Source organism: Orbicella faveolata, unplaced genomic scaffold (assembly GCF_042242905.1).
Source record: "Orbicella faveolata isolate gen_17 unplaced genomic scaffold, um_ofav_v1 contig_2, whole genome shotgun sequence".
In the NCBI taxonomy this organism is placed as follows: Eukaryota; Metazoa; Cnidaria; class Anthozoa; order Scleractinia; family Merulinidae; genus Orbicella; species Orbicella faveolata.
Window position 1 is genome coordinate 28,998,190 of NW_028301547.1, and position 24,261 is coordinate 29,022,450.

The 24,261-nt window shown below is 39.0% G+C and overlaps 2 protein-coding genes across 3 annotated transcripts in view; both read left to right on the plus strand.

Annotated features, from left to right (window-relative positions):
• Positions 1 to 19,630, plus strand: part of LOC110063867 (transient receptor potential cation channel subfamily A member 1-like) — a 39,016-nt gene extending 19,386 nt beyond the window's left edge. For both annotated transcript variants that reach the window (XM_089290695.1, XM_089290694.1), the window contains 25 exons: positions 491 to 599; positions 805 to 902; positions 1,299 to 1,346; positions 1,846 to 1,970; positions 2,642 to 2,690; positions 3,096 to 3,293; positions 3,985 to 4,068; positions 4,768 to 4,850; positions 5,322 to 5,483; positions 6,192 to 6,303; positions 7,157 to 7,326; positions 8,227 to 8,311; positions 8,900 to 8,959; positions 9,849 to 9,929; positions 10,473 to 10,543; positions 11,294 to 11,447; positions 11,978 to 12,073; positions 12,483 to 12,649; positions 14,254 to 14,314; positions 15,000 to 15,068; positions 15,244 to 15,414; positions 16,204 to 16,272; positions 16,848 to 16,967; positions 18,267 to 18,376; positions 19,008 to 19,630. In XM_089290695.1, the coding sequence (XP_089146821.1) occupies positions 491 to 599; positions 805 to 902; positions 1,299 to 1,346; positions 1,846 to 1,970; positions 2,642 to 2,690; positions 3,096 to 3,293; positions 3,985 to 4,068; positions 4,768 to 4,850; positions 5,322 to 5,483; positions 6,192 to 6,303; positions 7,157 to 7,326; positions 8,227 to 8,311; positions 8,900 to 8,959; positions 9,849 to 9,929; positions 10,473 to 10,543; positions 11,294 to 11,447; positions 11,978 to 12,073; positions 12,483 to 12,649; positions 14,254 to 14,314; positions 15,000 to 15,068; positions 15,244 to 15,414; positions 16,204 to 16,272; positions 16,848 to 16,967; positions 18,267 to 18,376; positions 19,008 to 19,125 (2,670 nt within the window). In that variant the 3' untranslated portion in view covers positions 19,126 to 19,630. The remainder of the gene's footprint in view (positions 1 to 490; positions 600 to 804; positions 903 to 1,298; positions 1,347 to 1,845; positions 1,971 to 2,641; positions 2,691 to 3,095; positions 3,294 to 3,984; positions 4,069 to 4,767; positions 4,851 to 5,321; positions 5,484 to 6,191; positions 6,304 to 7,156; positions 7,327 to 8,226; positions 8,312 to 8,899; positions 8,960 to 9,848; positions 9,930 to 10,472; positions 10,544 to 11,293; positions 11,448 to 11,977; positions 12,074 to 12,482; positions 12,650 to 14,253; positions 14,315 to 14,999; positions 15,069 to 15,243; positions 15,415 to 16,203; positions 16,273 to 16,847; positions 16,968 to 18,266; positions 18,377 to 19,007) is intronic.
• Positions 1 to 24,261, plus strand: part of LOC110063868 (transient receptor potential cation channel subfamily A member 1-like) — a 66,383-nt gene that overhangs the window by 10,488 nt on the left and 31,634 nt on the right. The window lies entirely within an intron of this gene.

A 24,261-nucleotide genomic window follows, 5' to 3' on the forward strand; every position in this document is an offset into this window, starting at 1 on the left:
TAAGTATGTTATATTATGTTTCATGCCGACAACAGATCGTGCTTCAAGAAACTGTCCGTCACGTTTCTTCTTCAACGTCTTTTCAGCAATTCAAATTGATTTTCTACTTGACAAGTATTTAAATGAGGAGAACACTTTTGCGCTACCTAAGTGAAATAAATTTATGTTGTTTTAGCTGGAAATATAACAAATACAGAGAAAGAGCTGATACAATATACTCTCACATTATAACAACAAGAAAAGAACAATTTTATAATAGTTTAATTAGTTGAAGGACAGTTTTGTAACTGACTTGTACGTTGTTTCGGGTATGGTAGCTTGACAAAAGAGCTAAAGTTAAAATGCGCTTTATTACTACATGAAAAAGATAACGACCGAAGTGTACAGAAAAGCAGCACAACCCTTAGCCCAGCGATTACGCACGAAGTCGATAAAGTGATGGAGAAAAGTAATTATGAAATTAACGACCGTATTGTCTTTATCTTCTCAGGTGTTGTATGGAGCAGACATGGCTCTCCGAGATAACGACGGTTACACGCCACTGCACTTGGCAGCAAGAGAAGGTCACGTGGACGCGTTCAAAGAAATGCTGCGCAGAGGTACCGAGAACTGTAAATGTTTGGCTTCAAATGACGCTCCATTTTGGTTGAGTGAACAAGCTTGAGGATGAAAAGATTTAAATACGCACAACAGTACATGAATCCAAATAACGAAGTGATGAAGAAAATTTACATGTGGAGTTATATCTTGAAGTATTTCCAGGGTATTCAACGTTTGTCATTGTTTGTTTCATTTTCTTCACAGCCAAAAGTGAAGGCTTATCAACGCGCACGTTGTTAAATAGTCCTGATAATTATGGAAATGTTTGCTTACATCTGGCCATTAAACATGGACACAAAGAGGTTAGAATGCATTATTATGAGATAACCCATTTATCATGATCTACTTTAATCTCGCGTGGACTATTTTTTCTCCATCTGTAAAAAAAATGGCTGTGATAGCGACTACCGTGTATGATACTGAAACAGAAGCCATTAACACGAGGGGTTATTTCATTAGACTGCAAAACAATTCACTTCTATTGAATCAACTCGAGATAGATCGATGCGCCGTTAACGAATTGGCGGGAGGGAGGAATCGCTTTACGATATCTTACTCAAAATTTCAAGCCCGCTCCAAATCCTTTTTGTGACACCACGTTTGTTATACCAAGCTGGACAAAGAAACGGAAATTGATTCTTCTTTGAGAATATTTCCTTATTTTTATTATTATTGGTGTGAAATTCATCTGCTTTTAGATTGTTGAGCTGTGCCTGGAGTCTGGAGCTGACATAGGCACTGTACAGGTAATCAATGATTATTAGGACTGCAACTGTCAAGACAGTGGGCAAGCACTAAGCACTGTAAGATCACCCCGCGTTATAAACAGATATCTATTAGGTTTAGGGCGGGTGTTTTTCAAGGAATCTGAAATAACATGTTTGTTTGAAATGGTTTTATTTTCGTTACGCTTTACTCCTCGAGAAACACAACTAACTTTCTTTGGCCAGCCTGGAAAGATATTTCGTAGTCTAATTAGAATTAAAAAAACAATATGCTTTTGGGTGAATTTATTTTTATAGCTATTATTGTCCTCTGTTTTTGCTTGTTTGCTTTCATTTACGTTTTTTCGTAAGTCAGCAGTAAATAGATATTCACTGTTCTGTCCAAAAGAAATACGCGCTTTTTTTTTTAACATTGCTACCTCAGTTATATGCCCTGTTAAGCCTTATGTGCTACTTAATGGGCCTTATAAGAACGTGAGGGTGAACTTGTATGAATTAAATTCAATTCTGCCTGTCTTAGGAGGACTTTTCCACGCCAATTCACCTAGCTTGTAGTCAAGGCAACTTGCAAATAGCAAAGCTGTTGGTGCAACACGGTGCGAAGATCGAGAGTGAAGATGGTAACGGAATGACGCCGTTATTAAGGTAACTGCCGTTTATTCACTAGTTGATCGATGTTTAAATCGTGTTGTATTCTTGGACAATTTGCCATTTTCTCACAGTGTCTCTCTCCAGCCAAAAGCTAGTAAGTTTGGGTATGGGCGAAGAGATCATGTAGTGACTAGCATCCACATCATGGCCGCCCGGTCTGTAGATACACTAAAAGGCCAAATGTTAACTTCAGTAAAGGCTGTACTAGCTGTTACTTCTCATGACCAGTAGTCGGGTTAAATTACTGCTGCAGATAATATTTCTCAGTCTAGGTTCCAGACCTCTAATAATTACGATATGAATAGTTTTCAAAAATTTGTAATGGTCACTTTTGAAAACGTGTGTTGACTAGCATACAAAACATGAGGTTCAGAATTAAAATGGGTTTGTGTTATATAGTTTTAAAAGGATACTATAATTAAACCAAAAGGTAGAGACAGCAGAAAGCAAATCGTAATTTTAAGAACATTACGACATTTTTTAATTTATAAGACATGTTTCGTGTCCCATATTCTACAATCAGCTAGTTTTTTTGTTTTCAATTTTTCTTATTACACGAGTCTGGTAGTTCTTGACTAATGTGATTCAACAGTATTTTTGTTTCGTTCCTGGTCCTTCTGTTTACATATCCGGGTTTATTAAAATGCCTAAACCTTCTTCTACAGAGCCTCACTTGAAGGACATGTGCCTATCATTGACTATCTCCTGGAGCAGGTAATTATTAAATATAAATTATAAATATAATAATCATTTAGTTATTTTACATCCGATCTACAAATATATTATTTTGTTGTCACGTGGAGGCAGCGTGACAGAGTGGTTTAGGGGGCTGGTGTTGTAATCCGGGGCTCCCGAGTTCAAGGCCTTCACCCTGCCAATAACAGGATTTGTTTCTCGGTAGTCCCGAGTTGAAATCCTCGGTAACTCTTTGTAAATAGCCAACTGGTCTGCCTCCTGCCAGGTGGGATTTTTAACTATGTTACGTTTATTTGAAATATTTGTTTCCTTTGTTTCAGTGGCATGCCTGTAAACTAGCTAAGCTTAGTGCTTGTATAGCTAAGTGCATGAACACTAAAAATAAGATTTACATTTTTACCTTTACATCGTCACTGTTGCCAGGGAGCGATGCTCCATCCAACTACAGACACTTGCACCCCCTGCCCACTCATGTGCGCTGTCAAGAGGAGCCAGCACTACGCTGTCAAATATTACCTTGCACGCGGTTTTCCATTAAAGTTCAAGGATATGAACTGGAGAACAGTACTTCATGTAGCCGTCGCGTGCGCTGACATCCAGACTGTAGACTTGATCTTGGAGGTAAACAGAATTGAGCTTGAAGTAAGATGCTGATATTGAGTATATTTATCTTCACAGTTGAAATGGAAAATATCGCAATGCGGGGAGGGAGGAGAAATTCACGGAGGAAACTTTTTCTATTAATATGGCTTTCAGCTGTTTTTAGTTTCACTGATTTCCGCTCATGATAGTTAATTCAGGGAATGGTTAGGAAACTTGGCAAAGGTCTTTGTTGTGTGTTTTTGTTTTTTTGTTTGTTTGTTTGTTTGTGTGTTTTTTGTTTCTTATTTTGGGGGTTGACCCTGCACAAAACCTGGCAAAATACAAAAGGTGTTTACGTGTGATCAGTCAAGCATTGCGATTATGTAATTCAACCGTTTTCAATGAGCATAGCACAAAAGAACAAAAGATGTGTAGGGTCAAGGACCTTCCAACATAAATCTTAGCCTGTTTGTTTGCTTCTTTGATGTTTACCGGCCTTCCTAGCCATTTCCCACTATTATAACTATGCACTCATGAACTATTCAATTCATTTAATGAAAATGTAATTAATCTCAAATTAGAGAGTGTTAAACTTGAACAGTTTAAAACATAAATAATGGATTATTCCGTTGAGGTTAAGATAATTGAATCGGATCTCATCTTGTAGTGACTGTTATAAAGCAAAACTTTTGAGATCAGTGTTTTATTTTTATTATTATCATTTTTTTAGAATGGCGGTCATAGCCTCTTAGAGAGCAAAGATCAATATGGCAAAACAGCAACACATTACGCCGCAACTACACAAAACGTGGATGTAAGTTAACTTTAGAGCTACGGTTTTTCTGCCTACTTGGCTAAGCATTCCAGTTTTTAGGAAGTAAATTGACGCGAATTGGGAGAAAAATATGAAGAGAATTGACATCCAAAATAAATAATAATATGTTGCCAATAAGGGATGATCAGGACTAGTAAAGTTGAGTCTATTTTTAAAGAAAAAAAAATAGATAAATAGAAAAGATAAAAAATATATAAAAGGTCACTCATGCAGGCTTGTAGACTAAATCAACAGACCTACATTTCCTTTAATTTAGTCATACTACTACGAAGTGAAAAAAAAAAAAATCAGGAATTCAATAAGTGGTAAATATACTAACAGTGAACACTAACCCCAAGTTCTCTAGATTCATGATTACCAAACCGCCATTTTGATAACCTGAAAGGTGGACAGACTATTCCTTCATGGTCTTTCATCGCTTTGTTGCACCAAATTATATTTCCTGAAATTTGACATGATCGTGTAATCAATGGAATGTTAAAGATTTCTCCATATAAACCGACAGCGTCTTCTAATCTCTTGCTGTTTGGCATATTCTCACCTCCCCACCACCCCGCGCCCCCACCCCCCTCCACCTCCTAGGCTATTCTTTTCTTTTCAATCTTAATGTTAATAGATCATCCTATAATATGAATATGACAAAGCTTCTTATTTTCATATTTTTGTCCCTTGCAATAGATTATAGACCGTCTAATCCTTGTTGGAGCTAATGTCAGGGCGAAAGACAACGAGGAGAGGATCCCGCTTCACTTGGCCGCAGAGTTTGTATACTTTTCATTTGTATTCACAGATACGCAACGCTAGCAACAGCACTGTGTGGTCAGCTTACGTTAACTTGTCAAGTGTTACTACATTACTTGCCAAAAATTGCGGACGATTTTAATTTCGGACAGAAACAGTACTAGTGTCCGAAAATAAAACCGACTTTTCAGCGTCCGAAATATTTACAGTACAGTATAAAACTTTGAAGTAGCTCCAAAGCTCTTAGTTTCCTTTATAGAATTTGTGTTATTTTCTCTTCGTTGTATCCTTAAAATCTCGAGGGTGCAGTAAAATGGCGTTTTCAAATTCCTCCGGTTTGAAGAGCGTTTTCGAAAAGCTCCGTTTTCGTGACGGATTAGTGTGGACGGTAGGCCTGACCGTAGAAATAAAGCTGCGTTTTCAAATTTCTCGGCGTAGTGTGGACGGCGCCTCATAGTGTGGAATAACACGTGTTCTTTTCCACTTTTCAGAGGTGGCTTCGTCGATGTGGTGAGATCGCTTCTCAGCGCATGCCCAGAATCTGTTAATGACATTGATTATGGATCTCGCACCCCTCTGCATTGCGCAGCCTCAAACGGATGGGTAGAAGTGGCAACACATTTATTGCAGCATGGCGCTGAAGTTGACTACAGGTAACTGAACCCTTAAAATATTTGAAATTACTCCCACACGCACGCATGTTCCGGCTTTATGATCAATTCAGGATGCATTTTCCGTATTTAGTACCCTCTCCTCTGTCTTTCTGTTTTTTCTTTCTTGCACGATTCATAATGTCAATGCTTTTAAGAGGCCATTGTCTGCATAATTTGCCATTTTGTTCACCTTCCGTAAACGGCGAGAGGCGCAAGATTTCCTTGAGGAGCGTTTTGACTAATTTGGCACTAACATAAACCTCCCAGAAAGTGTGTCATTGACCTTCTTAGGTCTATTTGGGGACCTGCTTTTTTTTCTTGGCACCTATTTTCCAGTACTTGGCACATCTGGAGCAGACATGTTTTCCACGAGCACTCTGAAACGTCTGAAACTAAAACCCCGTTCACACCAACATGTTGAACATATTTTAAAGTGGTTTAACTTAAAAAGGTTAAAAATCAGTCGCTCATACCGTACAGACTCCACAACTTAACTATGTAAATATCTCTATGATTAAAACATGTTAGCAAGGTGGTTTGAAATTACACTTGTCTTCTCAAAATGACTGCAAAGCTTAATCGACAAATTGGAAAATCCTAAATCTGATTTAGTTAAACTATTTTAGTTGGTGTGAATGGGGCATTATTAAGTGTCTTCTCTCGGGAAGTTACATCCACTTGAGTTCGTCTTTTTCCTGTCTTTCATAGAGATGACGATCGCCTTACACCGTTATTCCACGCAGCAATTCGTGGTTGCCCTTTGACAATAGACACTCTGCTTCATTACGGAGCGGATATCAATAGTCTTGACAAAAATCGAGTGAGTAGAGTTCTACTGTAGCCATAACTAATTAAAATACTAAAGCACAACCCTGTCCTCTACCACAAGGGTATTCGAGGAAGATGCTTAATTTAATCTATCCGTACAATAATCAGTTTTCGATCTGTTAATTGAAAATTTGGAGAAAATATCCACTCAGCTTGTTGACGATTTTCTTTGGCGATGTTTTAATTAAGGAGAATTGCAACAGTTATCACCACTGCCATTGCTTTTAAGCAGAAGCATAGATAGGTGAGATGCTTCTGTTTTAAGTTGATGCTACAAACGACTACGAGTAAAACCTCTTTCGCTTAGTCCGTCGTGCGTGAGGCGAAAGAAAACCGCGAGAGCAAAGCGAAAGAGGGACTATTCTTAGTCTAATTTGGAATCAAACAAATGCTCAAACATTGGTGAACAAGTTATGACGTTAAATATTGCGATGGTAACGTTATGACCTGTTCACTCTAAGTGCTTATAACTCAAAATATAGTTCAGTGACCTCTATTTCTTATCATCGGACGGCAATTAGCATTCCATACACAATTTCTGGTTAAAGGTAATGGAGTAGCTTCAGAGACACCTTAAATTTTCAAACAATTAGATGCCTCTGAATCCACGCTCACATTTGACCAAAAGTTTTATTTCAGCTAGCTTGAAATATCCCGGGAATTAGGCTGAGGGCGGGAGATGATGGACAGTTCAGGCTATATTTCAACATCTTTTTTTAGTTTGTGAGTACTTTCAAGTCCACGGTTAAAGCACAAAACATTTGATTGTTTAACACCATTTGAATGTTTAATTTTGGCATATTTTTATTACTCATAATATCATCCTCAACTGCTTTTCTTTTCAGAAACCTGCTGCGGTTAAGGCGGCTTATTTTGGAAACACATGCGCTCTTCGAAAGCTGATTTCATGTGGAGCAGATCTAACGATAGTCTCAACAAGTGGATACAACTGCTTGGATGCAGCAATAAAAGCTGGGCATTTGGAGAATTGTTTGGAGATTATCAAACACGAAAGGTAAGAATGGGTAGATTGCTTTAAACTAATAGCTATTTTATGCGACAAGAAAAGAATGTGCTATATGCTGATAGCTTCGCACGAAGTTTTCCACGCTCAACGAAAGTTTGATCAAAGAATGTTTCTGATCAATTTTTGATAGCGTTCAAGTAACATATCAAACAAGAAAAGCCGTGTTTGACCACATTTCCAAACATCGCGAGGAGAGTTGAAAATACGACGCGCAGCGTAGTATTTTTGAATAACCTCGAGGTATTTGGAAATGTGGTTAAACGCTGTTTTGAGTGGTTGATATATCTTCTCAGTCTAAACTAAAACTAAGGTAAAAACGGAGAAATAAAGTCGTAAAAACCTAAGATCAGATATCCAAACACCGTCACGGTCATGATTTCCTTTGTTTAAACTTGATGAATTATTAGTGAGTTTGAGAAACATTTTTCCATGTCCAAAGGTTTGCTTAAGCCTCGCAAAAATTGCTGAAGATTCTATTAAATCCCACTCTCTCACAAACAAACAAACCCTTGCACCTTCTGAGAATTTTCCACCTCTCAACTTCCGCAACCCTCCGATTAACCTTGCAGAGCAGGACCGTAGTAAGTAACAGGCAAGCAGAGGCACTTGTCTCAGTCATTTTTTTTTCGGTTTTGTTGTTTATAGTCATTATAAACACCCTAAATATCTAGGAAGAGAATTTAACTATGAATATGGCTTCAGTCTTTACCTTTTCATTAACACTGCTTCATCAGTTATAATTTTTTCTTTGCTGCGGTCTTCCATAGTGTCTAGAAATTTTTTTCAGGCTGACATCACAAGCTGCTAGGTCAAATGGTGTGGGATAATGTCATGATTTCCTAACACACGCTATCCTGGATCCTGATTGTATGTATTTTTTGTTCTCAGATGGCGAGAACTTTTGAGCAATAATAAATGTGAGGGTGTGACCCCCATGCGAAGACTCATTGAACGTTTTCCAAAAGTTGCCAAGGTAGGTTTGTTATGAGTTAGGTATCCGCTTAATTTTCGGGCATCAAACAACATGTTATGCATTGTCACAATCACTTAAGTTTTACCTGTTAATAATAGCTAAGTTTGTGAGCTAATTTGTTTACAGAGTCTTCCTTCAGCCTAACTAAAAGAAAATTTTGAAATCTTATCTAAATCAGAGTTTGTATTTACTTATAAGAGTTCAGTCACAGTATTTTGAGTTATTTTGGCCGCATACAAAATTACCTTTGAATTGAAGAAAACCTGAAAATAGTAGTTTACTAAGTTAGAAAGGCACCAAAGATACAGAAATAAGCCATAACGGAACAAGGATGGTGAAGGATGGAGACGATTGACACGGATTACAAACGACGAACTTGAAAAATTTGGGCCAAAAGTTTCAAGATTAATTTTTTTTATGCATATGAAGTTTCTTCAAGTATTGCTATCGTAACCTTTCAGCGAACAAAAGATTAACTACAGCACTGGAAAACAGCCTTGATATTTATGCTCTCCCTGTTTTTGTCATAATTTGTAGATTTTTTTGGCCGTTTCTAAGAGGTTTGTTGTTTAATATTGTTTCTTTCAGCTTGTCTTGGACAAATGCATTGAGCCATCATCCCACCTCGACACAGATCCTAATTATTCAGTGAGTACCAGTCAACGTAATTAAATGTAGACTTGGGACCTGAGACCTACTTGTGTCTCTGATGTAACTGACAATCCTGGTCAAAAGTCTTGGGACACTACTTTCTTTTCTAGTGGTCGTACAGCTCATCTAAGAGAGAAAAGCATGCATATATCCTTTCCCCCGCTCCTTACAATGTTGTCCATATTTCAAGAATTCTATCCCCAGGTCGACATTGTCTGGAGGGGAGAAGGGGAGGTAGTAATAACTAAACAAAACTCTTAAAAGTCACCTCCTAGCAAGAGTAGAAAGACACTTATGTTTTAGCCCACCGCATAAGCTTAGTGTCCCAAAGACTTCTGGCCAGGATTGCAGTTCGGGGTATTGGCCAGAGCTGGCAACCTTAATAAATTTCGTGCACGAATTAAGAGAAGAGAAGAGGCGTGTTTTTATGGGGTCATTAGGCTATTTGGGTTGTCGCGAATTTGACCCGTTCTGGAAGCCTGAACTTAGCCTCTGCATGAACTGTCTTTGATCACCCGCAACAAGCCATTTGATAGCTGACAAGTATCTCATAGTAGAACTCAGAAACATGTAAGTCATGGCAAGCACGCGCCTAAAATTATAGGTTAACGTTACTTTTTCTCCTCTCTATTGGTTGAAAAGCAGCATATTCTTTTCTTATGGTTAGAGAACGTATCAAGTCATTTTATAATCAAGAAGGTTGTAGCTGAAGAACCGTAAAAATTTTAATTATCAGTTTCAAAGTCTAAAAAGTTCTTGTGTAAAAAGTTCTTAGAAGAATATTAGAACGCTAGCTGTGATAATTATAACCTTTCTTAGAAAGAATATTTCACCTCCTCACCTCTTCAGCTCTTTCAGGTCATCAGTTCTTGTCTTGTTTTACTAGATCACGTACGATTTTAGTTTCCTTTATGCTAAACCCGGGGAGGATATAGATGACAACCAACAAAGATACTGTGGATTAAAGGTCAGGTTTGTATGATAAACGTTGAATGTTGTTGCTCTTCTTTTCCCCTGCTAAGACTCGTGTCGCGCATTCACTGGCTAGTTCAGATGGTCACATGACATCCTTCAATGAAACTGTTTCCAGGCAAATGTCTTTGAGTGGGTTTAAACCCTCAGCATTGCGAAAACTGTGACGTCAGAGGGTACTCGACAACGTTGTAGCGTGAACACAGCGTGACCGAAGCCTGCCGATTTTTAATTTTTTTTTTTCCTTCTTCTCTCTCAAGCAAATTCACGCTCGTTTCGTGAACTCTTCCAGCGAAGAAATTTCTAACCCCATTAAAAGTAAAACTCCTCAAATTCGATTTGAAGATACGAGGGATACAAACTTAACCTTTTCCCTCGAGAACAATCATTAAATTAATGACAAAATTTGTTTCCATCAAGTATTTTGAGAATAAATACATCCAAGTAGTTTTCAATGTTTAGGCAGCAAGAGTTGCTTTAAAATAAAACCTACCTTGTCTATAAGTTTAATTTACTTCATGTCCTTGTTTTTTCATAGTGTATGCTGGATTGCGGCCGTGAAGAACTCCTGTTTCATCCTCTGACCCGAGAGCTGGTGCGAATGAAGTGGTCTGTACAGAGATGTGTTTATTCATTTTTTTTTCTCTTTTACACTAGCTTCATAAAGTTTACTCGCTTCCATCCCTCGATCCCGTTCTGCTACGCTGCCATGTTCCTTCGTTTTCAGGCTCCCACTCTACCACTCCCAATTGCTCGCTCACATACGCAGGCAGCCAACTGGCTGAATCGGTCATCGCAGATCCACTAGTATACATAAATTAATCCTTTAGTTCTTTTTATAACCTCTTCAGGTGATTTGAGTGGCTTCACAACTGCTGACTTTTGTTCACAGAAACATTTATTCAATTGTTTTCAGTTGACTTCAGCCGCAGAAAGTGCCACAAGCTCTGTCCGATTGCCCGGACATGCATAAATTTTATTCTGATAAATAAATCTTTGACATACCTATTTTGAGAGACAAGCACACATTGGTTGCCTGAAGACATTACTAAGGTTAAAAGAAAACCGACAGATAACGTTATTACCAACATTAAAATGTAATCCTTGACAAAAAAAGAAGAAAGAGGAGTCCAAACTATTTCACCATTTCGCAACCATGCTTTGTTTTTTGTTTTGTTTTATTTTGTATATTTTGTTTGTTTTAAAATAATAAACTCATGTTTTGTTTGCGTGCATGCATGGAGCTTCCGTAAAATTGTGGACAAGCTCTTTTGGGTTTCGGACAGCCAAATTTTTTCAGATGGTTGTCCGAAAGCTAAGTGAATCATTATTTCTTTTTTCTCTCTTGTCCTGCAACAGGCGGCTCGTTGGTCTGACCGTGTTTTTCATGGGCGCTATTTTGTATGCACTGTTCCTGGCTGTATTCTCCCACTATCTATACTGTGGTCATTATTTCATGGCAAACAACAGCAATTTTTTTAATGAGATAACACATAACTATGACGTGTTTGAGGTGAGTGAAACGGATAAAACAATGGCAACAATTGCCAGGTTCTTCCAATTTTTTGTAATCCCTGGATCTGCTGGCGTTATCCCCCACCAAGGAAGGGGGAGGGGAGGAATGGAACTAAGCCAATTTCTGCCTTTAATAAGGAGGCTAAGCATTTTTCTCGAAATAGTATCGCAGTCTCTAACTTAATTAACAGTATTCTCTCAAATTGCCTAACGTTAGCGCCATTCTAAGGCAGCGGACGAACGTGTTTTTTTCAAAACCGCAACACGCGCTTTCATGTGGCTCCCAATTGTTCCACTACATCAACTAAGAGGAAAAAATGCCCCGCTCCAGACTGGATCCTTGCTATTTAGCCAAATTTTTGAGTAAGAGATCAAACGGCCCTGAGACGTTTGGAAATTCTTTCCGGGAATGCAAACGTATTCCTTAATTTCAGATTAAAAAACAACGCCAAAATTTATTTATTTTCTCAATCCAGTTCTCCCAGAACTCAGCGGTATGGTCGGCTAATCCTGGAAATTTTCCTTTAGATTTGCAGTGAAAGCTCTTTGTATCCACAAGAAGTTATACTGATTCTATTTTGCTGTGTTAATCTACTGTTGGAGGCTTATCAGTTATACACTGAGGTTGGCATGAACAAACATTTTTATTTCCGTAAAACTACTAAAATGTACATGTATGGTGTCTTTAGGTTAAATGTTCTACCACCCTACCCTTATCCTATACTTCCAGGGTGGGGCAGGTTCCGCTCGATAAGTTACGCGGTCTGACATTGGTGAGGATTTCTCTGCTCAATTCAATTTCTCAGTTGTGGTTTTTTTCCAGATCTTTGTTTGTTTTTCATTGAGAGAACGAAATTACACAAAAACAGAGCCTATACATGCTCCCCCACACTTCGCCCCGTCTTATAAACGGTTACCATTTGGTTTTTTTGTATGTTTGTTTGTTTGTTTGTTTGTTTGTTTGTTTACTTGTTTGTCTGTCTGTTTGTTTGTCTACTATTATTTTAAAGTTATCTTCTTGTTATATTTTCAGCGCTGGATGTATTTTGACCTGACTAATTTCCTGGAAGTGTCGACCTACGTGACAACACTGATCACCGTTCTGCCAGCAAACGCCAGCATTGACAATCAACGACAGTGGGCGTTCGGAATCATAGCACTGTTGCTAGCCTTCGTTGCTATGCTTCTGCAATTGCAACTGTAATTGAGAAATAGAAAACATGTTCTCCGTGTTTCTATCGATTTATAGAAACAGGAGTGGAAGTTTGGGCGAGAAATGCTGTGGGAACACGAGCCGCAGGCGAGTGTTTCCACAGCTTTTTCGAGTCCGCCCAAACTTTCACGAGTGTTTCTAAAACTCGATAGAAACACGGAGAACACGTTTTCTATTTCTTTTAGAAAACACCGCGCCGAAAAAAGGGAAAACAACTTGTTAATTTTGATTATCAAAGTGTAAATTCTCTTTGTTCGCGCCATCATTACGTCAACAGCTTGTGCTAGTTCTGTGTTTCTATCGAGTTTTAGTAGAATTCTACTAGTATACTAATGCAAATGCTGCAATCTGATTAGCTGAGCTACTCGTATACTATCAGCCATTAGAGAGCAGTAGCTGTCGGTCGTCCACGAAATGCGACGTTTTTATCGTTTTTCGGAAGTTTGGGAAGAAAGTTTAGATGTAAATGGATAATTAAATGCCTGAGAAGGCTAAAAAAAAGGACATAAACGAATTCTTGACGTTAAAAACTTAAAATTATTGAAAAAGCGGTGCGCGCGCATGAACAACTGCAAATTTACCAAGGACAATTCATTACGTGCGAATTTGTTAAAGATTAAAGTTCAATAATGCGTCGAAAAATATTTGGAAACCATTATTTGCGTTAATTTTAGTTAGAATTCTATTAGAACAATTAGACTGATTATTCGCTCTCGATTTCTATGAGGCGATAGTTGATTCAGCCTTCGGCCTCATCAACTATCACCTCATAGAAATCTCGAGCTCATAATCTAATTGTTAAATAGAAACACGATTTTTAAGCAATCAGCGCGCGTATTTTCTTAGGACTGTTTTCTAAGTGATATTATTATATGGCTAGTTCCGTGAGCGGGCAAGATGAATCAAATCCTGCACTGTGATTGGCTACCCTAGCGGGCAAGATGGAGCTATCTTGCCCGCTCGGGACTACCCGCTGTGTCCCGCAAGAAAAATTTCCCCAAAAGCCATACAATAAATCCTTTATTGACCGAGCTTGTTCGGTCAAGATGGCTGGATATTGGCCTCTTTCTTTTCTTTGCGAGTTTATAGGTCTCGACTTCCTCTCGGTCCATAAACAGACGCAAAAAAGGAGCTTGGCCATTATCCAGCCATCTGGACTTCACACTTGGTCAATAACCTATATATCTGCAGTTAGGTTGATAATTGAAAAGCAAATAAATCGTCTCAGATCGAGGACGGCTCTTGTTGACGCTAGTGTTGTAAGGAAATAGAGCTCTCAAGTGAGAAGGTAGCATGCCTAGAAAGAGAATGTTTTTAGCTTATCATACCAAAACTGGAGAGAGAAGATCGGGAGCTATAGACAAAGCATTCAAAAATGACGATTCACACAGCTACAAATTTGTGTTGCGTAATCTGTACAACAAAAGCGCGTTCATACTTACCAGTGAAGATCTTTCCAAGACGCAAAGCCGCAAATTTGCGGACCCGCTTTCTTTCGCAGTTGCCAGATTTCTTCAATAGAGAGCGAAGAATTGCATTTCCACGCATTCATTTTAAAAAATCTTCACTGTACTTGGTTTCTATCTTTCAGGCTCTTCTGTTCAGGGATCTATGTGACGATGCTGTTTGAAGTCCTAAAATCCGTTTTCAAGGTGATCATATTTGAACTCAAGTCACATTTTTCAATCGTAAAGTGTCGAGAATCTCCCTAGATACAAGCAAATAGCGTCTGATTCGTATTAAACCTAGTTTTTGTCGTTGCTGCTCTTCATTAACATGGAAAAAAATGTTTCAGCTGAGTTACAACACAGTGGATGAATACCTTTACATCTATTCGATAGTTCAGAATTTCAGCCATAAAACCAGAACCGTATCCACTTGTTCCCATAGCGTGACCGGGCCGAATGTTATATGAACAATTTTCCAGGCCCTTACGTGTATTTTTCGGCGGGTCGCAAGAGGATGAAAACGCATAGAGACTAGTATAGCTATATAGTATTATTAAAAATTGGATCATTAGATAATACGATGCAAGAGTTTTCATTGGCTTAGCCATCATGGCATATGAAGCGTTATACCATGCTCTCTACAAATATCGAAACGGTAAACGTAATTTTTGGGAGCGTTTTTATTTTTTTACTTTAGATTTCTATATTTTGGGGGCGTCTTTTACAAATTAAACAATTATTCCACTCACGATTGTTCAGGTTATGAGATTATGTGATTACAGCCAACTCGGCGCTACACGCCTCGTTGGCTCTCTATCATCACATATCCAACGCGCTCTCGTGGAATAATTGTTAAATATACTGCAGCTGTTATTTGCTTTTTCTTCAGGTTATCGTCGTGTTTTCCATGCTTGTCGTTGCTTACGGGTTGATCTTCTTTCTGCTCTTGGGAGATGAGGTGAGAAACTATTGCTTAATATTTTCAGAGAAAAGTTTCTAAAAGACAACATGCAATGATCTTTTAAAAATTGTTTGTGTTCAATTGTCTTATAAATTTTTTTGGAAGAGTGATTGCAACAGTAACGCTAACTGCCATCAGAGAAGAATTTTTAATCATCTTTTTTGATTTTCAGCTGTCGTACACGTCTCCATACATGTCTATACTCAAGGTATTCGACATGATGGCTGGCGGAGTGGAATTCAATCATTACTTTGTCGAGAAAAAGCTCGCAATGCCGGAGCTTGCTCGTTTCATCTGTTTCACATTCATTCTTATAATGTCCATCTCCCTTATGAATCTGCTGGTGAGTAAATATCCCGTAAAGTGCTGTTTCTACAGCACTGTTGATCGAAATTCGTTTTTCTTTCATTCATTATTAATTAATCTTTAGAATACCGTAATAAATCGAATTCGTTTCATTTTAAACCAGTAGGGGACTGTAACCGGAGGGGCTTATAAGTGGGGAGGGCTTATGGACAGTGACAGACTGTTCACTTTTTAAATACGCAATTTTGTTACTGTTATTGTTGTATTTCATTTCTTTCTTTCTTTGTTTTTTTCTTGGTTTGTTTTCCTTCTGTCTGCTCGTCTGCCTGTTTGTTCTTTTCTTTTGATTATTATGAATTGTTTCCTTTTTCATGCTCGTTCATTTTAATTTAAATGAGGACGATTTAATTCACAAAACATCTGGGGCGGGTTGTTCAAAAGCCGGTTAACGCTAACCCAGGATTAAAAGTTAATCGAACTATTCAGAGAATTTCTCTCTCTCTTTTTTCATTGCTCATGTTTTGAGTACTTTGTGATTATTCAAACTCAAAACAGAAGACCAAAAAACCTCACCGCAAAGTTACAAAACTCACATCAAAATTCTGGCTCGCTAATCCTGAGTTAGCTTAATCGCGTGCTGGGCTTTGAAAACAACCCGGCCCTGGATTTATTGTGTAAGAACGGTTGGTCAGTTCTCCAATACGGCTTGACTTTGACTCGGGCTCACACTTACCAATGTTTTAGCGAGTTCTTTACAAACCAATTCTTAACAGAGCGCTTGCATACGTATTTCTCGTATTCTTTTCATTCCTTTTTGCCTTTATAGATTGGCTTGGCTGTTGGAGACATTGAGGCAGTGAAAAAGAACGCTGAGTTAAAACGCCTTAAAACACAGGTAAAAAAAAAAACAGCAGCAGTCCTGCTTAGTTTGCAGTTCTGTGATTAAATTAGCCCTCAATCGAGGTACGATAATTCAGCTACCACGACAAATTACCATATATGGGCCGAACAAGCTAGTTCCATAACATACATGTAACAGGCGCGGGTGTATCCTGGGAGGATATCGACCGATACCTGAGTTCGGTGAGAACTAGATATTTTCCCTGTAAACAGCCCGGAGCAAGCTTGGTTAATTAGTAATAATTTAACATCATAAGACTGATTAAGTTCAGGAAAAATTCCACGAACATGACTAGGAAGATACCGTAAACTCCAACAGCGCAATTCTGATTGTGTGCTCAAGTCTGTCGTGAAGGAAAAATAGTTGGAAGAAATATTGAGGCATACGCATAAGTTTAATTTTATAGAACATTAAGCCAAAGAAACTACAGGAAAGCCTAATACAGTACTCGGTCCAATGCTTAGAAAATTTGGACCGGCGAAAAGGCAATCCACATGATTGGTTGATTTTAGTTCTTGATCGCTCAGCTGTGTAATAACGAATTTCGCAACTGACTTTCCTCTCAACAGATAGAATCACTTTCTCAGTTTGAAGACAGGACACCATTTCGCATAAGAGAGCGTTTTTATGCCCCTAAAGTTGTTCTTTATCCAAACTCAGGTTCCATGTCATTCATAAGGAGAATAACGGTAAGATCTGCTAACATCACACTCTTACACGAATACGTTTTCGAAAACAAAATTAAAAGCACAATTTTAATTATTATCGTAAAATCCCACTTTAAAGCCCTGCGCTTATGTAACTTCATAACGGGTTTTGGGTGGGGTCATAAACGGGAGGGGCTTATATCCAGAGGGACTTGCAATCGGAGTAAAAAAAAATGTTTCGGAAAGACAACGGGATAAAACCTATCTGAGAAACGAATTAAAAAAGCCTACAGATAACATTATTGTTCACGTCCCCAATGCGTTAGCGCAAGTTCTTTGTCCGTTCTTAAAAGACGGGATAATGACAAGCATAACGGGTGAAATTACCGGGGAAGCAAGGAAGGCACCGGAGGGCACTTAGGTTATTGGAGGTGGAATTGAATTACCATGTGTGTATTACATTTACGGGAGCAAGAAACACAAAGCGCAAGTGAGGAAAGGAATACGGCAGGCTACAAAAACATCTGCGTGCATGGAAAACTGCCGGATTGTAGCTAGCTGTTTGCTCTGTTATCGTACTCCAAAACATTGTCGTTGAACAGTTGTGTTGTAAATGAACAGTGGAACAAAACTCATAGCGTTGTTACATGTGCATGGAGATTTATTTCTTTCTTTGGTATCGTTATAATTATTGTTCTAAAATCCACAGCACTTGTTTATGCCTACAACTTTCGGATAAAAGTCTTGATGTTTGTGAAGGAACGCACTATATACATTAGATGGGCTTCTGTCGGGGGGGGGGGGCTTAATTATATCCGGAATAATATCTTTGTTAGCAAATAGATAGGCTTATATCCAGGGGACGTATAAGCGGGGGGGGGGGGGGGGCTTAAGAGTGGGATTTTACGGTATATAGCTAGCTCCATTAGCGGGAAAGATGAACCGAATCCTGCGCTGTGATTGGCTACCCGAGCGGGCAAGATGGCGCTATCTTACCCGCTCGAGATTACCTGCTGTGTCCTGCATACAAATAGTGTTCTTTTTCCATATAATACATCCTTTATTGCCCAAGCGTCAGGTTAAGATGTCTGGATATTGGCCTCGATCTTCTCCTTTGTGTTTATGGACCTCGATTCCGTCTCGATCCATAAACACGCAGAAAAAGAACTTGGCCAATATCCAGCCATCTTGGCCTCACGCTTGGTCAATAACCCATATGTATTTTCCATCCACACGATCACTGTTAAATGATAACTGACTAAAACTGTGTTGCTGAATGTGTAGCAACAAGAGGGTAACAAGTTATGATTTTTTGTTTTTTGTTTTTTTGTTCCTCGCCAGTGGTACCTGGGGCTGGTAGATAATGCTCCATGTCGGTTAATTAAAAATATTAACTCCGCTGAAGACAAGATGACGCAGCTTCATGAACAACTTAAGACCCATCAAGATAGGTGAGTCAGCCAACAAATGGAAGCCAGTGTTTCATTTAAATGAGTTCAGTCAAGGTGTTTTGGGTTATTTTGGCCAAGTAGAAAATTAACTTAAAATTGAAGGAAACCTCAAAATAGTTATTTACTAAGATAGAAAAACACCATAAAGAAGCAAGTATGCTAAAGGATGGAGAAGATTAACACGGATTAAATCAACGAACTGGAAAAATTTTAATTCATCAAGTTCAAAACAAAATGAATCATCATTGCGACTGTGTTTGGATACATGATCTTAATTAGCATAGATTTCTACGATTTTATTTCGCCCTTTTCTCTTTAGTTTTAATTCCGATTGAAAAGTTATATCAAACGCTCAAGACATTGTTTGACCTCATTTCCAAACACCTCGAATTTCGTCAAAAATACTCCGCTACGCGACGTATTTTCAACCCTCTTCTCGGTGTTTGGAAATGTGGTCAAACACCATCTTTCATGTTTGATCTATTACAACCTCTTATTTAATCCGCGACTTCACTAAGAAAACCGACGCATAACGGTGTAAAGGAGCTTTGGTGAGATTTCTCTCAAAGTCTGAGCGGAAGGTCCTGTGTATTATTTATTATTTAAGAATTTCTATCTTACCCTTTCACAGCATCATGGCGTTAAGAACAGAAATGCGGTCTCAAAGAACAATACTCGAGAACATCTCAAGACAGTTTGGAGCGCACTCTCCAGTCAGTACCAGAACTGACCTCCTGGATGACTTCTAAGACATACTCAGCATTTAACAGCAATTGATTCAGCCAGGCTCGATGTCAATTTACAGGATTACATCGAAAGACATCTTAACAATTTCCCGTGTCCGTATTACTCGACCTTAAAACAATGATTATAAACCAAAAGTCAATTTAAGCTCGGTTCTTGCCAAAAATGCGCTGCTACATGAACCGCGTGTACATATATGCTCGAATTATTGCTTCAAGTTATTCCAGGTAATGTGTACAGTTATAAACCAGTAGGGTCGCTATAGAACTTACAGTAGCTAATACAGTAGACGCTACAGTAGACGATAAAGTAAATGACGTGTAATAGGAAATGTGGTCAGAAGTAATGTAAATGGCTGATTATGAGCATTGATTAATTTATTAATGTTTACACTTAAAAACTAAGATCTATGTTATATTTCCTTAAGAGAATCTTGAAGTACGTTGTATTCATGCCCATCACAATACAAACCTTACACAAGGCAGAAATAAAATCAAAGTTAGCACTGTACAGACAGATATGAATTTGTAGAGCTGAGTATTTAAAAGTAGTTTATATATCTTAGTTTTCATTCACGTGAAATACTTCTGTGCTTTAAGCAACCCATTTATCAACTCTCTTGCATGTAGCTTGTAGCCGCCCTCCCAAGGTATCAACACCCTTGGTTCAATTATTCTACGAACGCGCGCTGGATATTGGCCCTGTTGTGCCAAAGTGGCGTCACTGATTTCCGGTTGGGCTCCAAAAGGGGTAACTTGTTCCACTCCCCGACCGTGCTGTAGAGTCAGAGTCATTTGCACCACGCTGAATCAGATTTAAAGTGTAAGGCCTGACCCGGTGAACGTGAAATATCACGGGAAGATGAGTGAGTAAAAAAAACAAACAAAAATAAAAAAAATAAGGACCCAAAGTTGACACACTGATTGAGATTCTTGCCACGTGGCAACGCAAAAATTAAATAAATTGGCTGATAAGGTTGTCGTAATGATTTCTTTAATAAAAACATCCATAATCTAAGCATGCTCTTTAGTCATTATTGATTGCAGAATTCTACGATGGCTTCATTGCATTGCAGGCACCAAAATTCTCCATTTTTCCTTCATATTTCTAAGCTTTTCCCAATTTTTGTGAAAACTCATAATTCATATTTCATAGAACACTAAAAATACTCGAATTGTCCTCTATATCACTATTTTCGATCCTAGAGGTACACCTATAGAATATTATTTACAAAAATTATCCGTGTTTAGCAACTGTACAATAAATTATATTGAGCGTAACTATATAATTATGAAAGATAAATACATGTCATGTGATTTATTTTGGATCATCAACGAAACTATTAAGTTGTTGTTGGTTTGGACTCAACTCCAAGAAAGTTCTGCCATCTTTCGTTTTATGAACAGCACTACCTTGAGTTTGGATTTCCATCACTTCATAGTGTCTCTTTTCCGCAAGTTCCTGTTAGTGCGAGGGCAGACCCCTCGAGGCATACCCTCTCTTCTATCATATTTCTGAACGACTCAAAGGTAACCTCTCAATGTAGGCATTCGTTTGGCTCGTAACGTAATCTTTCCTTGACAAGTATCGTAGTGTAGCAAGTCACAAGAATGCTACAATCATTTGAAACAGATGATAGCTTTCCCTTCAGAATAACAATTGAATAAACACGGTTGACTTTTCCCTCTCCTTCTCTCTCTTGCCCTGGAAATGACGAACGACATTTCACACTGATGACGTGTCACGGTGAAGCTGATTGGCTAATTATACCCCACGATTTTTCACAACCGACTCGAATCAGTAAGCTTCGTTGTGCTAAATTCTGAAATATCTCGCACAGTCTCGGAGATAGAAGTAAGTTAGCAACAAGAGAAAGTATTTGTGCAGGCGAGACATCGCAAAGACACAGATGTTGTTTACCCGCTCTGATTGCCATGAAGATATCAATCATAACGAACCAAAAGACAGTCGCTCTAATCTTTCACCAAAAGCGTGATCTACTCCACCATAAACGACAACTGTGAGGCGTTTCTTGAAGCGGACTCGGCCATGGTGAGGAAGCTGTCCGATCTTTTGACTGCGGGTAATGGCGGCAGAGCTCCCTGTCGGACTGTCACCCAGACTGGCTCACTTGATGATCGACCCGCCTTGTGCATCATACGTGGAGTCACCGGCATGTTCTTAGGAAGCTCGTACTCTTAAGTGTCCTGTCGACAAAAGTTAACGAAAACGTGTGAATTATATCGTGTCTTGTACCTATGCCTTAGTCTGAAGAGGACACAAATTAACAAACGTTATAATGTCACACTTTTCACAAGAGGAGTTTGAATGGCTCAATCAATCAATCAATCAATCAATCAATCAGTCTTTATTCAAACACGAAATCGTATCTTATTTTCACAGTCTTCACAGAAGTAGTGTGAATTTACACTAGAGTATAATAACTAGACAACTACTAAACTAAGAAAAACAAATTTGATAAAAATGTAACTAATAAGTTCTCTTGAGTTTATAATGTGTTAAAAGTAACTTTTTTCTGCAATGAAGTTCTCTAATCGTTCTTTGGAGAAAAAAAGCAACATTTGACTTGGACGTACAGGCATATGGAGGGCTTGGAAAGGAGAGCAAGTGTTTCCCAATCCTCCACCATTTGTTAACTTCCGGTCCACATTGCCCACGTAATCTCTTCGTGACTGCCTCGTCTCCATGCGCCGTCTGAAGTCCTTGTTGTAATGATCCCCGAGAATAGGCTGCCGACAAATTAATAAAAGCACTTCTTTTAAGCAAATGTAAGACGGTACAGAATGATTAAACGCGGAATTTAAAGAAAGAACATTTTAGAGCCTGGAACAAATAGAGTATAAGACTTGATTACAACAATCAATATAAGCTAATCCAAGACGTTTGAACAGACATTGATAACGAAAGTCAAAACGGTAGCGACAGCAGTCCCCACCTCTCCCTCCCCCCCCCTCCCCCTCCCAGGCGGAAACTCCCATACGAAAAGGTCGGGGAATGCTCGTCGAAATTTTTGAATTAAACTCGCCCGCGCTAGTAGACTGGACTCGAGAGACGTGCGGAAATCGAGCCTAAAAACGGAAATAAAATTATCATTTCTTCGAGTGCACCCTTAAAGATACTTTGTCTCCTTCTTCTTTTCCTCCTTCTCCTCCTCCTCCACCTCTTCCTCTTCCTCCTCCTTTTCCTCCTCCTCTTCCTCCACCTTCTCCTCCACCTCCTCTTCCTCCTCTTCCTCTTCCTCCTCTTCCTCTTCCTTCTCCTTTTCCTCCTCCTCTTCCTCCACCTTCTCCTCCACCTCCTCCTCCTCTCCTCTTCCACCTCTTTCTCTTCCTTCTCCTCCACCTCCTCCTCCTTTTTCTCGTTCTCCACCTCCTCCACCTCCTTCTCCTTCTGCACCTCCTCCTCCTCTTCCCCCACCTTCTCCTCCTTCTCCTCCTCCTTCTCAACCTCCTCCTCGTCTTCCACCTGTTTCTCCTCCTCCTCCTCGACCTTCTCCTCCTCCTTCTCCTCCTGCTCCTGCTCCTCCTCCTTCTCCTCCACCTCCCTCTTCTCCTCCACCTCCTCCTCCACCTCCTCTTCTTCCTCCTCCTCATCCTCTTCAAGTCCTTTGTTTTCCCTTTCTTTTATGATCGTAACGATCAACTAAATCACCAATAATTATCGGCTTAGGATAAAAATAATGCTTCAACTGCCTTGATTCATTTGAAGTAAAGAGTCTCTGAGCGAAACATGTCCTCATCGTGCCGTTATTGCCAGAGACTCTTTACGCGTGAAGACAATAGAATCCGTCACGAGAAACATAGTTGTCACTTTCGTTTCCTCCGCTGTGTAAATAACCCGTGTTACTTATTTCGAGCAACTTTAGTGCTTGTTTTCTCTTGCTATGTGAGATATTTCATTTTAGAGAAACGTCGAGAAATCTGAAGCGAACTTAAGCCAGTCGGCGAACTTGTGAGTACCATGAAATATATTTTTTGAAAGCTTATGTAAATAAAGAAAACTTACACGAATTTCAACCAAAATTTTTCCTTTCAAGAAGTACTCAAATGTCAAATGGCTCATTATGGTGAAATTCTAACACATTTAAAAGGATAGACACCATTAAAACTTGTGTAGCTGTTTCCATTTTCAGTCGTAAGATCAGTGGTTTACTTAGATCTTTATCAGTCGGCACACTGATTTGTTGCACCAGGTTGATTAAACCTCTGCTGATAATAAGTCCGTTTACTACATCGTACAACTCAGCGAGAAGCGGTAAGTTGCGTTTGTGGAAGCGAAATTCGGACAGGCACTCGTCGTCTTCAAACCATCGAAGTTAAAATCAGGAAAGGACTCATAAGGTTGGTCGAGATCATTAGACCGGTTTAAATCGTACAACAGTAGAAGTTCGTCATCGTTTAACACACCTTCATCGTGGATTATCAAGAGTTGATTGCGAACTTCTTTCAATGAAGTCATCCTAGTTCATCCTGATAAACAGAGGACGAATATCAGTAATGTCACTAAGCTTGACAGTGCGGAAACCGCGGTTTCCGACGGTGCTGCTTAAGTGGCAGTCCCGCTAAAAGCGGTCCACTCGACTTCGGGACCAAAAATAATTTTCCTTCATTTTTTGTCAGTGAAAAGGGTTTGACACACATATATAATGAAGCAATTTATTATTTTCCAATTCCTTATTTCTGCTTTGCTACGAGCCAAAATTGAATTTTGGCCGAACTGAGGTTGCCGACCGTGATCAGAAAGGTAAAATTCACCGATTTTGTGAAGCGTGCTACGTCACCTAAAATACAGCTCACGGAATTTCGTTTTCATAAGAATTTTAAGGTACATTCATTACTTTGACTGACGGAATATGGAAACTTTTCGAAAAATTCTAAGTTTACCAACGAGGCTGGAAGACACCCTACTCCGAGGCCTTTGATCACCTACTAAAATTTAGCCGAATTTGACGGGGAAAATCTCAAAAGTTGGGTCTAAATGAAGCCTAAAAAGCACATCACAGTAAATTTCATACCTTAATCAACCGTTCTATAAGTTCAAACCGGTGGGTATCTCCTTGGATTGCACGCGAGAACAGATTAAAATCTGCCACAGTCAGTGTGTTTACATAGCTATCGCCC